The sequence below is a fragment of the Mauremys mutica genome, chromosome 8 (assembly GCF_020497125.1).
Source record: "Mauremys mutica isolate MM-2020 ecotype Southern chromosome 8, ASM2049712v1, whole genome shotgun sequence".
NCBI classification, from domain to species: domain Eukaryota; kingdom Metazoa; phylum Chordata; order Testudines; family Geoemydidae; genus Mauremys; species Mauremys mutica.
The window spans coordinates 38004571-38017934 of record NC_059079.1 but is presented as its reverse complement, the minus strand read 5'-3'; the positions used below and the strand labels follow the sequence as shown (position 1 = coordinate 38017934).

The 13364-nt window shown below is 39.1% G+C and overlaps 1 protein-coding gene across 1 annotated transcript in view; it reads left to right on the top strand.

The window, feature by feature from the left end:
* Positions 1–11553, top strand: part of SASS6 (SAS-6 centriolar assembly protein) — a 31105-nt gene extending 19552 nt beyond the window's left edge. The window contains exons 13-17 of the mRNA XM_045027366.1: positions 1753–1886; positions 3579–3704; positions 5923–6017; positions 8970–9064; positions 9181–11553. Coding sequence (XP_044883301.1) covers positions 1753–1886; positions 3579–3704; positions 5923–6017; positions 8970–9064; positions 9181–9290 — 560 coding nt within the window. The 3' untranslated portion in view covers positions 9291–11553. The remainder of the gene's footprint in view (positions 1–1752; positions 1887–3578; positions 3705–5922; positions 6018–8969; positions 9065–9180) is intronic.
* Positions 11554–13364: the final 1811 nt, after the last annotated feature.

Genomic DNA, 13364 nt, shown 5'->3' with positions numbered 1-13364 from the left:
CTCATACCCAGACCCTCCTGCCAAGCATCACCCCCTCCCCCCCTGCACCCAACCCCCACAACCAGCCCCACTCCCCCTGCGCCTGGATCACCCCGTTGAACCACCCGCACCTGGATTCCCCTGTAGAGTCCTATTACCGTTGCACCCAGATCCCCCACTGAGCTGCCTGCACCCAGATTGGCCCCCACTAAGCCCCTCCACACTTGGATCCTGCTTTGCTGAGCCTGCCTGGCCCACACCTGGTGCACCTGGGGTGTTTCTGTTCTTGTGCTGTCAGGGTTGGGTGCAGCCTCATCACTGAGGAAGGATGGGGAAGCTGCACCCAACCCTCTGGGGAAGCTGCACAATGATCTCCCACCTCTGTGCAGCCAGTGGTCTGTGCTCCCCAATGCCATGCTGGAGCCTCCACATTCATTTGAGAAATAAAATTTGCTGAATTTTAAAATACTGTGCGCAGGATTTTTAATTTTTTTTGGCACAGAATGCTCTCAGGAGTAGACATTTGTATTAAAAACATTTTATTTCGTTTTGAAGCTAGAAAGATTTCCTCATTTCTATCACGGCATACTTGTGATTTCCTGCTGTTCCCCTTCGCTCCTGCCACCCCACAGCCCACAAGGATCAAACAATTTAGTAACCTTTGAGTTCATGTTTCCCATGTATTATAGTAGCCCTAATTTTGTTTGGTGTGGTTCTTCACATAAAACAGAATTTCCCTTACAAAGTGTTACAGTTTAGAATTTGAGAAAGTTTACATGTGATTCTAAATTTAAGCTATATGCCCGCATCAGTTAAAACAAAAATTGCACAGCTAAGTTACAAATTGATGCTTTGAAAACATAGGCTCCAATCATGCATCCTACTAATACACATGCTTAACTTTAAGCAGGTAAACAGTTTAATGTGGCCTGCATCTTGCAGGAGGTCAGACTAGATGATCATAATGGTCCCTTCTGATCTTGAATTCTAATTGAAGTCTGTGGGAAAGCTTACATGCTTAAAGTTAGTATGTTTTTAGATGTCTTACTCCTTCTGGGGCATAATCCAAAGTATATTGAACTCCATGAACTTAAATCCAGCTCCGGCGTCTCTAATTATTAAATGTTTACCTCCCTATAGTTTGTCGGTTCTAATTAATACTTACTCTATTGCTGTTCTATGAAAGATTAACAGGTTATAATAATGGAAATTTAAAAGATGACTATGTTCTTTAAGGTGACCTGATTTTTTTTTTTTTTTTAAAGCCATCTTTAGATGTTGAAGGGGAAAGTTAATCAGACCTGGCATCTTTGAGAGATGGGACTTTGTGGTGGGGTGGGCAGCAGGGGTCATGCATGACTTTCCTTGCAATCCTCCTGGTTGCTGCAAGCCACTGTGATGTCAGACACAAGAACTAAGAGCACAGAGACTGTCAGTACTCCCATTGTTGTTTGTGATCCTGCTGCCTGACTTGAATGCAGATGGTATGAGCTGTTCCTGCAGCAGAGGGAGCAGATCGGGACAGGACAAGGAGCCTGGTACTGAAACTAGGGGGAAAATGTTTGGGGGAAGGGGACAGATCAGATGAGAAGCCCAGAGGGAAAGGGGTAAAGAGACTGGGATGTCAAAATTATGTTTTGTTCGCTAATATAACATGAAATAGAATCATTCACATGATTTCTTGATGTAATTTGTGTTTGATTTATAGTACTAATAAAAGGGATGGAAAACAAAATGCTTGAAAATTAGAGTTTTACTCCTTTTTCTATATAGTAATCACATGGTTAAATAAGCAACTGAATGAAATTCAGATGGCAAGAAAGCAAGAGATATTGGGAACTTCTACCATTCCACTTACACATTCAAGCAATGGCACTATTAGAACTGGCACTTCACCTCACAATATGGTAAGCTACCCACTTATAAAACTTGGTACTTTCTGTAAATTTTTAGAAATAAAGGTACACACCAAGTAAAGTGCTTATAGTACCTAGGAGAAATGCTTTGGTATTCCTTTTGCCCCATAATTGAATTTTTCTCATGATGTTGTACACTGTTGTTAATGGATGCAACAAAACTACTAGTATCATAAATAAGAACTTCCTAAATTCTCATTGTCTTTAATAAGCAATAAAAACTGTTAAAATGCACAGATGTGTAATGCGTTTGGGCTAGTGAAATAGCATATGCTTGTAAGTGCATGCATCTACACGTCTAATATTCTTCAGATCCTTCTCTAAAATGAGTCAAGAATGTCCTTCTCAAACAGTCCATTACACTGCACTTACACCAGAAACTGTATGTGAACAGAAAGATAGGCTATATAACACATGCTGCCAAGCAGAGGTCAAAGTATTCTGGGTTGCTCTTTATATAACTACCAGTTATTTACCAGGTGGAAGGGGATGTAGAGGTATTTTTCCTCTGCCTGGAATGTCCCTTTCACTTTTGAATTTAACATGAAATTAGAATTTAAAAATCTGCAAATACACGGAAAAGAAAGCTATTACAACACTAACAAATTGCATAAGAAAAAGTGGGGGTGTGTCTTGCTGCTAGGCATCTTCATACTTCTAGAAATGGTTACTAACAAATGTTCCAGATAGTCATTAATTTTTACATGAACATAGTTTAACTTAGGGCTAGTGAGGTATTTTGAAGAGCACAAGGGAAGTGAGGAGTAAAAACTTCTCATAAAATGTTCTTGTTTAAAGAGACTAAATTAAAGTAGGCCTGCTGGCTCTTGAGATGTGTGGCGATGCTTTCAAGGAGTCGTCAAATCTATCAATCAGTGTTTATTTGGTTGTTTCATTATTTTTTGGTTCCATGTATTTAGCACGTGCCCATTTTACCTCGGCTAGCAGGTTTTACTTATCTATTGTTCTGTTCCCCTTCCAGTAACTAAGGCCTGTAGATCTGCAGCCTTTTAATCTTAAAAAAACCCAACCTGTTTGCATTGCTACATTTCTCTTTGATGCACAGAGCCTTGTGTCACTTACTCTTGACTATACTCTTATTACAAATATATGTATTAGTCAAACCTTGTGGTTTGTTGTTAGAGGAAAAGTGCTAGTAAAATAATGCTTACCTTGTCTAGTATCCATTCACTTTCTGCAAGTATTGCTTTTAAGAATATAAGCATAGGAAAACAAGCTTTTTCCTGTACTTTAATCACAATGTATAAACATTAATTTGTAGTAATTTGTGATTACAAAGTTTTAAATTTTTACATCTATGCTCAGTGAAATTAAATGTCATTGAAACCTGCCAGTCATGATTACCGGTAAGAATATGAATATCTAGCTCTTTTATAGCACTTTTCATCAGTGGATCTCTCATTTTACAGTTGGGGAAACTGAGATACCCAAGAGGGGAAGTGACCTTCCTAAGGACACCCAGCAAACCAGTGGCAGAGCTAGGAAGAAAACCTAGGTCCCCTGAGTCCCAGTTCAGTGCTCTTAAATGTCTGGGTTCTACTTTAAGTGAACCACTAGTAAAAAGAAAAATAGATTGCTGAACTAGAGATGCATAGATTTTGATTTTCTACTGTTGCACTGCTGTTTCCTCCTTTTTCTACATTTTATTTTTCTCTCTTACAGCTTGACAACAGACTCCGTTTTACTAGCTCAGGAATCAGTTACCCCATCTCTCCAGTATGCGCTTTCCAAAACTTTCCAGAAACAGCACCTGTGAAAAGTGCCAACCAGCAGGTTTCAGGACCAAAGGCAGGCATTTACATTTACTCTTATTTTGTGCTCAAGACACATTTCTAATAATATATTTCTGAACAGTTTGACTTAATTGGATATTTCCAAAAGTTATTAACACACTATGCTATATGATATGGTTTTTGTGTTAAACGACAGCAAGAATTTGGCTATAACCACTACATTATTATAATGGTAATAGTACCTGGCATTTTCAAAGCAGTTTACAAACCCTAATTTTCATGACTCTCCTGTAAGATATTTTCCATCTTGTCATGAATTTTCCTGTGAACAAAAGCTATACAGCAAATTAGTTGTAGCATTAAACCTAGAACACGAGAATTCCTGGCAGTTACCTCTGGTTTTTAGTCTAATATACCACACTGCCTCCCAAAAGTAACTTCCCTAGTTTCTATTTTATTATAGTAAACGTCCTACTGTAAACTAGTGAGACAAGTTCTCGAAGTCAGCAAGGTTACCTTTTCAGTTATTCCTTTGTATATCTTCGTGTTTCTTTATTCCTTACAGAAGTAGTTTGTAGTACACAAAAACACTTCATATATTCTGCAATTTGGGATTGAAATTACTATGGCTCAGTGTCATAGCATCATTATTTCAGAGTATCCTGATGGCATGGGATGGCCCTGCAGGCATCCCACTCTTTGATTCCTCTTCTCAGGGTTCCTCAAGAATACTTCTCCAACACTGTCTTAGGCTAATATCCATGACAAAAACTTTAGCTTTAGTTATTTGTAGTAAAGGTCATGGGCAATAAAGAAAAATTCATGTAAACCCATGACCTGTTCCTGACTTCTTCTAAAAATATCCATGACAAAATGGGAAGTAGTTGCGGGGGTCTGGCTGGGAGCTCCATGCGTCCCCACCACACATGGGTGCCTGGAGCTGTGGGGGGCCCGCTGCCACCTGCAGGGTGGCGGGACCCTGCAGTTCCCAGCCACCGCAGGCTGAAGTCATGGAGGTCTTTGGAAATCACAGAATCCATGACTTCCGTGACAAAACCGTAGCCTTACTAATAACACCCATGTCATGGAGTAATATATTAATAGAGGCACGTCAAATCACAAACTCAAGTTCAATACCGTAACTCAAAAGGGTTGGGCTTTGCCACCGCCTTAGACTACAGGCTCTATTGTCCTTCAGACTAGAGGGTTCTCAGATTTAACTGTGGAATCCCCTCCTAGAGTTCAAATGCTCAGACCAAGCAATAATGCAAACAGTGGCTGCCCACGTTGGGCTTAATAAAAGTCCTATGTCCCTCCTGGATTCTATCTCAGCTCCCTGCCCTTGTACGTGAGTGGCAAAAGAGGTGTTTCCCTGGGTCTTCCTCTTGCTCCAGTATCTCCTTCTGCTACCCAGGCCCCTGGCTTCTGGCCTGTCTTCCTATTCCCAGAGAGGGCCTGCAAAACTTTCTGCTCCCTGCAGCCTCTTCCTGCTGCTCTTTATGGATAGGCTTGGAAGGATCAGATTTTCATCAGTAAATGTCAATTCCACCCCCTGCCCACAATAATTGTCTGATTTCCCCCATACTTTGAAAATTTAAATTGATTACATTTAAAAAAAAAAAAAAGCTTAAATGAACAATGTTATCCAGTTACATGTTTTTTAAAATGAATTCTGCTGAGTTTTGGGAGAACACCTGTCCCCCACTCAGCTGGATCAGGTTAAGGAACAGGATTGGCCCCATCCTATTAAAGAGGCAGACCACCCTATTACACTCAGCAAAAGGCTTATCTTACTAAAAACAATCAAACCTGATGTTTCAGAAGAAATACTGAAGACACCAAAACTTTAAACAAAGGCTTTCTTGGGAAATGTCAGTTATGCCAAAGGAAAGCTGATTTAAATCAGATACTAGTCAGCACTCTATTAGTGGGCTGTAAGCTGCTGTTCCACCCTAAATCTTAAATTTAACATTAACTGAAATAATTGAGAAGCAGCAACTATTTCCTGTTTTTATTGGATACCAAACCATGTTGCTACTTATCAGTAATTCACCCTGTGCTATCATTTATACACAGCAGACTTGTCATCTGAATTTCATCTTTGTTTTATATCTATACTATTTTGTTTGTTAAGCATTTGCTAAACAGGGTGTGGAATCTTATTGCCCTGAGGTGCTCACAGTCTGACACATGTCCTCAGTCTATACATTTTCTTGGTGCATAATATCTGGATCCAAAATGTTGAACGTGTGAAACCTTTGATCTTTTGGCAGGTTCAGTTTAACGTGCAGCTTTCAAAAACTAATAAAAGTTCAGACATTCAGCCAGGATTTCCTACTGCAACTGGTCATCTAACAAATACAGAAAAGTGAGTATCATAATTGTGCCCATATAAATTATTTTGAGGCCCAATTTTCAGAGACACCTCAGCCCAGCCTTTCTAAAATCATTGGACATTTTTTTATGCCCAAGTTTGTAAATACACATTTGTATTATGTTCAAGTGAGCATGCACAGACTTACATTCACAAAATAAACCTGTATTTTAGAGGCTGCTTTTGAAAATGTGGTCCTCTGTCCGAGTGTCTTTGGAAGAGTTCTGAAGAAGCCATATTGCATTTCTAGTGAAATATTAAATTGTCTTGTTTGCAGATTATCTCCACCAAAAAAAAAAAAAAGCTTGTTTGGCTGTGAGTCTTTTTAATGTAGTCTAATTTTTTCATTATTCAGTTCTCTTGGGATACACTACATAAACCAAACTTTGTCAGACAGCACTAATGACTTTACCTGACCCCGCATTGCGACAATTCTGTTCTTCAGTGGAGTTCCATAATAGCAATGATATTGGTATGTGGGAGTATCAGCTTAATGGGGGCCAGCTACTCTGGAAATGGATGTCATAGTGACCTGAAAAGTAGAGTGAGGGCAATGAATATTCATTTGTTGATATGCTGACTCCCTAGCAAGTCTGGCATTCAAACCTATTGCTTAAAGTGATGTGACTGTAATAATTCCATTTGCAGATGACATCTGGTTTCTTTATTCCAGTTTACCAGGGTGGTGCTGGAGTGTACCAATAGTGGGTGGTTTTAGAAATCATACAATGAAGGAGGTGTAGGCCCAGTGGGATGAGTAAGTGAAAACATTAAGCTCTTGCTGCACTGCATATTTTAACTGCATTTAACCAGTTAATTACATGGTTAATCCCAGTTATATCACTAGTGTCTTAGACTGGCAAATGTCTTCTTGAAACAAATTTTGCAAACTGTTTTTGTGGTGTAGATAGGACCTCCTCCAACTGTATCTATTATCTCACTTGGCTCTACTTTCCAGCTCTCCACTGCTCTGTGGGGGATGTCCCAGAATGCATTGCTCTGGCTGTGCCCTTTGGGAATGCTTTCTTCTTCTGAGTCATTGAGATAACTGCCCAAATTTTCTAGGAAAGCACCGATCCAAAGACCTCTTGGCACTGTTATAAATGTGGATGAACAAACCTGGTTGTCATGTGGCTTTGAGGTAGAATACGCTGTCATGCAGACAACTGTCATATTTGTTGTAACTGGGTTGGATGAGTGTCAGACTGGTTACAAAAACAGTAGTTTGCTGTGTAGACATGGCTGGAATATTGAACCTATATAAAACGTAAACACATTTTATGTAGTACATAAAAACCCTTCCTCCCCCAAAATCAAATCTTATCAGTAAGAAATATACACAGTTAAAACACATATTGCAGTTTAAAAACTACTAGTACGTTTCTTAAAGATGCCTCATTTTTCCACAGCTGTTGTAAAAACAGGTTTTGATGATGGAAGACTTCAAGAGTCTAATTCCAGTTGTATCTTCTCAACTAACATTGAGTCATTGTCCATGTAGGTCCCACACTAGGTATCTATGCATGCGAAATCAGAATCTTTGAACAGCAATGTCCATTGGAACTGTGCCTTCCCCATCTGAGGGCAGAGCAGTCCCATCTATCCCTCTTAGTGCTTGGCAGTTTGCATCACCGCCATTGCTGTTATAGTGGATTCAAAGCTCTCAGGCTTGAACTCCCTGTTCATTGTGCAATGGACTCATTCCCTGCAGAGACAGACATATAGCCATTGTTTATTCTGTTTAAGCAGAAGCCCCGTGTTTGACAGTTGTGCTATCTGCTTTTCAAGACTGAGAAAATCCAGGGTCAGTTGGCTAATACTACTTCTGGAGCAGTCTGAGGGGCACTTCAGACCCAGAACAGGTATGAGGCTCCAAAATAGGACCTTCCACCTCTGAGTCCCAGTCAGTCAGCACTTCTGTAAGCCAGAATGCAACTCTTAAGACCAGTAGAGATCTGACAGGCCATCCACAACTGCCAGAAATCAGCTTGGCACCAAAGGCTGGTACTGCCTCCAAGGTAAGATAGATTGAAACACTGAACCAAACATATTTCCAGGCATCTGTCTATATCTTGAGATCTAAATATCCTCACAGGTCTCATGAAGTCCCCCTTTAAACTCCTCTCTGAATGTTTTCTCACTACCTTACTCTGATTGCTTTTTTAGTGGCCATTACGTAAGCCAGGTGGGTGAGTGAACTTCTGTCCCTTGTGGCTCATCCCCCTCCCTTATTATATTGTTTCAGCGAGACACTGCTCTGTCCCCCAAACACTGCCTAGACCCAGCTTTGAGATCAATGCCAAATTGGGAAAGGTATTGTTTAGTGAGGAATACTCATTCCCACCTTCCAGTTGGGATACTGCTGGCCAGTGACCTAAAATGAGATCCACATGGACAAATAATTGAAGAAAGAACCGTTACTTAGTTGGCAGTAACTGTGGTTCTTATATGTTTTGTCTGAGTAGCTCCCACAAGCACCCTCCATTCTTGCTCCTTTGGAGTCTCCTCTAGATGAAAATCTAGATTAGTGAGAAACTGGAGGGATTGTTGTGGCTGCCCTGCCACTTGTACCCCCACTTGAGGGCACATATGCTGGGTACGGGCATGATCCCAACAGACACGGCTGTTCAGATTACAGTCTTGCATGCCTACGGTGGTATGCACCATGGATTACAATATCTCAAAGTACCAGAGTTACTGCAAGGTAAGTAACCATTACATTGCTATTGTTTTAGCACCTGCATTGATGTTTTTATGGTAAACAAGTATTTGAGATGTTTTAAGATGCTGCTCCTTCAGTCGGTCTTAATCTCTTTGAAGCGCCTTTATTTTAGGCCCTGAAGTATATTAAGAGTGAGCTTTACTGCATCAAAAACAAGCTTACAAAATTAGGTAAAAGTGTTAAGTTTTCCTATTTTAAGCATGATTCTATTTTCTTTTGGTTAGTGGTGAGAATTTGGGATTGGAATTGAAGTATTTAAAGAAAAGAGAAGACAGCATTCCTTTACGAGGTCTCAGCCAAAATACATTTAACTCCTCAGGTAGGAATGGCAGTAGTTCCATGAAAGTAAACAAATCTTATTTCAAAATGCTTTCTGCTTTAAGAAGGTGCTACTTGTACCCCCCAGAAGTTAATAGTATTTCCCCCTATTTGCAGAGTATCCGAAATCCTCCACATCAACAAAAACACCAACTTCATCAAAACCCGGAGTACAGTCTACAGCCTCTGCTTACTTCCCTGGATTGCAAACAACAATCATTAGATGAAATCTTTTATATTACCAACTATCGAAGATTTTGGATGGCTTTTAATTAAGATACTAAATACAATTACCCCTTAAAATGTCAGTCAAAATGTTATAGTAACCATGTAAAATGAGTTAACTTTACCTTACATTTGTATAATCTTTAGCTTTTGTGAAGAAAGCAAATTGATTTACATATCAGTATACCATTCCAGCCAGAAGAGTAAAAGATGGAGGGGAAAAATATTAACTACTTTAGTCACATGCTACAAAACAATTGTTTAGAAATGACTGTTTATAAAATGAGGCAAAGCCTTTAAAAAGGTTTATAAATGGTTACGGAGCACCAAGACTCACATACAAGTTTGTGTAGTAAACAACCTATTTTAATCTTTCCCCTTGCCAGAAATCCCCAAACTAATGATATTGCGAATAGTTCTGTCATTATGCTGAAACTCAGTCCTGCTTGGAGTTTCTCCTTAAAAATACCTAGTAACTTTAGGATCTTGCTCCTGGAAAGTGCACAGCAACCTCAGCAATCTCTGAAGTCAGTGGTAGTTGTGCTGGGCAGTTTCCTGGTATAGGAAACTTCTTTTCCCAAGTTATGCCTACATCTGTGTGGAGTTTGAATCTAAGTTTTGGTTTCTATACTGAAAGAAATGTTTGTATAGCATTTTGAACTTACTACTCTGGGCTCCTTAGCCCCTAAATCAACACTTGTGCCAGGGTACCAGTGTAATGACCCAGGTCAGCTAAGACCAGGAGGTGCATTATATTCTCCTTGTACAGGATTTTGGCAGTCTGGATTGACATCATTCCACCAGTCACACTCCATGTATGGATGAAATATACATTCTGGCATTCATCTCTGGAGAACATTTTTGTAAGATGCAGCAGGATGTGGAGTATCTTTCATTGGCCTGGCCACTGAGGTGACCTGCCACCTATGGAACACTGTTTCCTGTCAGGGTATGTCTATACTGCAATCTCAGGGTGCGGTTACAGTCCAAGTAGACATACCTGAACTTGCTTTACTGTACCTAGTTCAAATAAGAGCAGTGAAACTACTTCACTTTGGACTAGCTCTACAAGTAATTACTCAGGGTTCTGGGCAGGCCTGTACAGCCCACACTGAAGCACCTGCTGCTGCAGCACCTTCACTGCTCCAGTACCCAAACAGGCTAGATTGGAGATGTCTGCTTGAGTTATAATCACAACATGTAATTGCAAATATAGGCATATCTTCAGAAGCTCAGTTACAAGAATGTAAGGAGTGAGCACTTTGCTTCTGGCCTAGGACTCATGCTTCCAGTTTCAGAAAGTCACAGGTTAAATTTCATAAATGTAAGAGCTGAAGCATTGTGGGATCACTCATGTTCCTAATACAGAGACACTTCCTAGCTTTAAAATTATGCAGGACATTTATTTAATATAGGTTTCAGGTGGCTTCTTTCTTTGGAAATTGCTTTCTTACATATGTGAATGTGTGTGTGCAGATTTTTATCTGGTGGCTCAATAGTCAAATATTTAAATTAGCTACTTAATGAGATCCTAAATACTTACCTTAGTGAAAGCAAACAATTGAGTTATGGCTACAAATTTCACATCTTGTCACAGCCTCTGCTTATTTTTCTCTCTCCATAGCAGATGATTCCACATACAATGGGCTAGTTTGTAATACATTGGAAATTACAACCAAGTATCTGAACTGTCTTGTTCCAGTAATTTTATGAAGCATTAATTAGAACATCTGGAAACTATTCCATATTCTACTACTGTAATCAAAGATGCCTGCACTGATGACTACAGTGGTGTACAGAACATATCAAGTAAATTTAACTGTACTTACCACTTAGGTTGTAGCATGAGTCTACCAATGAGCCCAAGCCAAAGTCTGTTTTCTTCCACTGAGAGTCTCAGTGAAGATTGAGGAAGCCAGTTACATGGAATTGAAGTAAATTTTTCTCTGCATCTTATATGAACCATATTCTAATATCAAACTAGTAATTTAAAAATGACAGTACACTTGTAGGGAATTTTCCAATATTATCTTGGACTCAATTTATGCCCCTAGCTCTTACAATTCTGTAATATATTGTATCAATCTACTCCTCCTTTCCCTTAATGTTTGAGTGGCTAATCATCCTAAATTTTGCACATTATTGTCCAAATGTATATTAAATATTTTGGAGTGTAAAATTTGTATATAATCAATTTGTATTGTGTGTGTGTATATATAGTTGCTTTTGGACATGTATATGTTAATGGAAATTAAAATGGTTTCAGTAAAATGATGTTTCTGGTCAGCTACCATTAAGTAGAAACATTTGGGGGGAGAGAGGTTTCACTCACTCAAATATTTTAAAACCAGAAGTAGAGCAAAGTTATAACTTCACTACAGTCAAGACCAGTAAGTGGTACTATTTTGCCAGACAGCTTCATCGCCCACTTATCAAGTTGCATAGTCCAAAAATTTGGGATTTACAAAAGCTTCTCAGAACAGATAATTGAATATTTTTTATAAAATGACTAAATACACTTTCACACAATGCAGTAGTATTAGAAATCAGTATGAAACTTAAACTGGGGACTAGATCTTTCAAAGAAACTTAGATGGTGTGGCACCTTGCTGCCCAGTGGCATTCAGAGCCCAGCATCCACGCACCCTACACAATGCATGGTGAACATTCTATATCTTAAGCACCTGTCAGCTAAGCAAGATTAATTTACTGTCACTGTTTGGTGGTGGTATTTACTTGAAAGGGGGTGGTAACAGGATGGCCATGACAAATTCTCACATTATCCCACTCCAGTCTTTAAGACTTTAAAAAACCCAAAACACTTACCTGTTAGCAACTATGCAGGCATCTTGCTCCTAGGTCTACTTGTACAAAATAAATGCTCAAAGCAGCATAGGGCAATTTAAATGAGCAAACAGTACATTAGTAAAGTATTCTACTGGTGGCTTTTTCTTTTAAAAAGGTAGAAGGAACTTCTAGGGGAAAAAAAACTACATGCATAAAATCTGGCGGGCAGGGTGTTGTGATCATGCAGCCTGAAAAGTTACACAAAGAGGCCAAACTTGGATAGTGCACTACAGCCTGAGTCCATGTATTTGCATTTGGCCAGAGGTACACACAAGACTTTTTTAATATCACTTGTACACAGATAGAATAATCACTGAAATTGATTCCTCTGTTAAAGAGGCAGGTATTTTAACAGTGATAAAGTAAGAGCCTAGCTGGCAGTTTTGTCAGTCCTTCCTTTCCTGCAGGTGGCTCTGATCCTACAGCTAAAGGTGATACCAGCTCAAGCCCTACCTGTAATTCATTTAGTAAAGAGAAGAGCTGGTTTAAGCAGACTTGGAGACTGAATACAGGAAACAGCAGAGAGAGAATCTTAGTCATACAGTATTCATCTGTGTACTAGATAACATTGTTTGATTCTAGTAATTCCAAGCCAGACACAACAATTTATTTTCATCTGACTGGACTCTGCTTTACTCCAACACATTAAAATACTGTTCTCTTTCAAGTGTTATCACGTTTCTGATTGTTATTAATAATGAAGTTAACTTCACACCATCTGCTATTGTGGCAAGGACATCAATGACTTTTAGCAAAGTTTAACCTAAACTAATTGTTAGGTTGCTGCTTGACAATACTTTCTACCTCTTTTTTTCTATCAAAGATTACTGGTAACTTCTTTTGCAGTGCTGTAGTCCAAGGGGAAAAAAATACTTCTGAATATAAGTCCATCTTTTAATCAAAAGTAGCCTGCTTCAGGTATGTGGCCCCTTAATTCAGTGATAAATGACTTAAAAACCCTAATCTTAAATTTACTTGGTATTACTTAATTTTATTCAGTAACATTTTTTTAGATGTTGCATGGCAAGATGGGTGCAAGAATCAGAAAATGAAACCTTAAGAAAAGAGGTATGCTAGTAACATTCATTGAATATATTTTAAGTTGCTCTAAAGTTAGTCCATGAGTAAGTTTTGATTTGGGCAACATTAGTACTTCTCAAAAGATAAACATTCAAATTAGAATTAATTATTAGTTTGCCCTTTTTTGCAGGGGAAAGATACATTTTTAA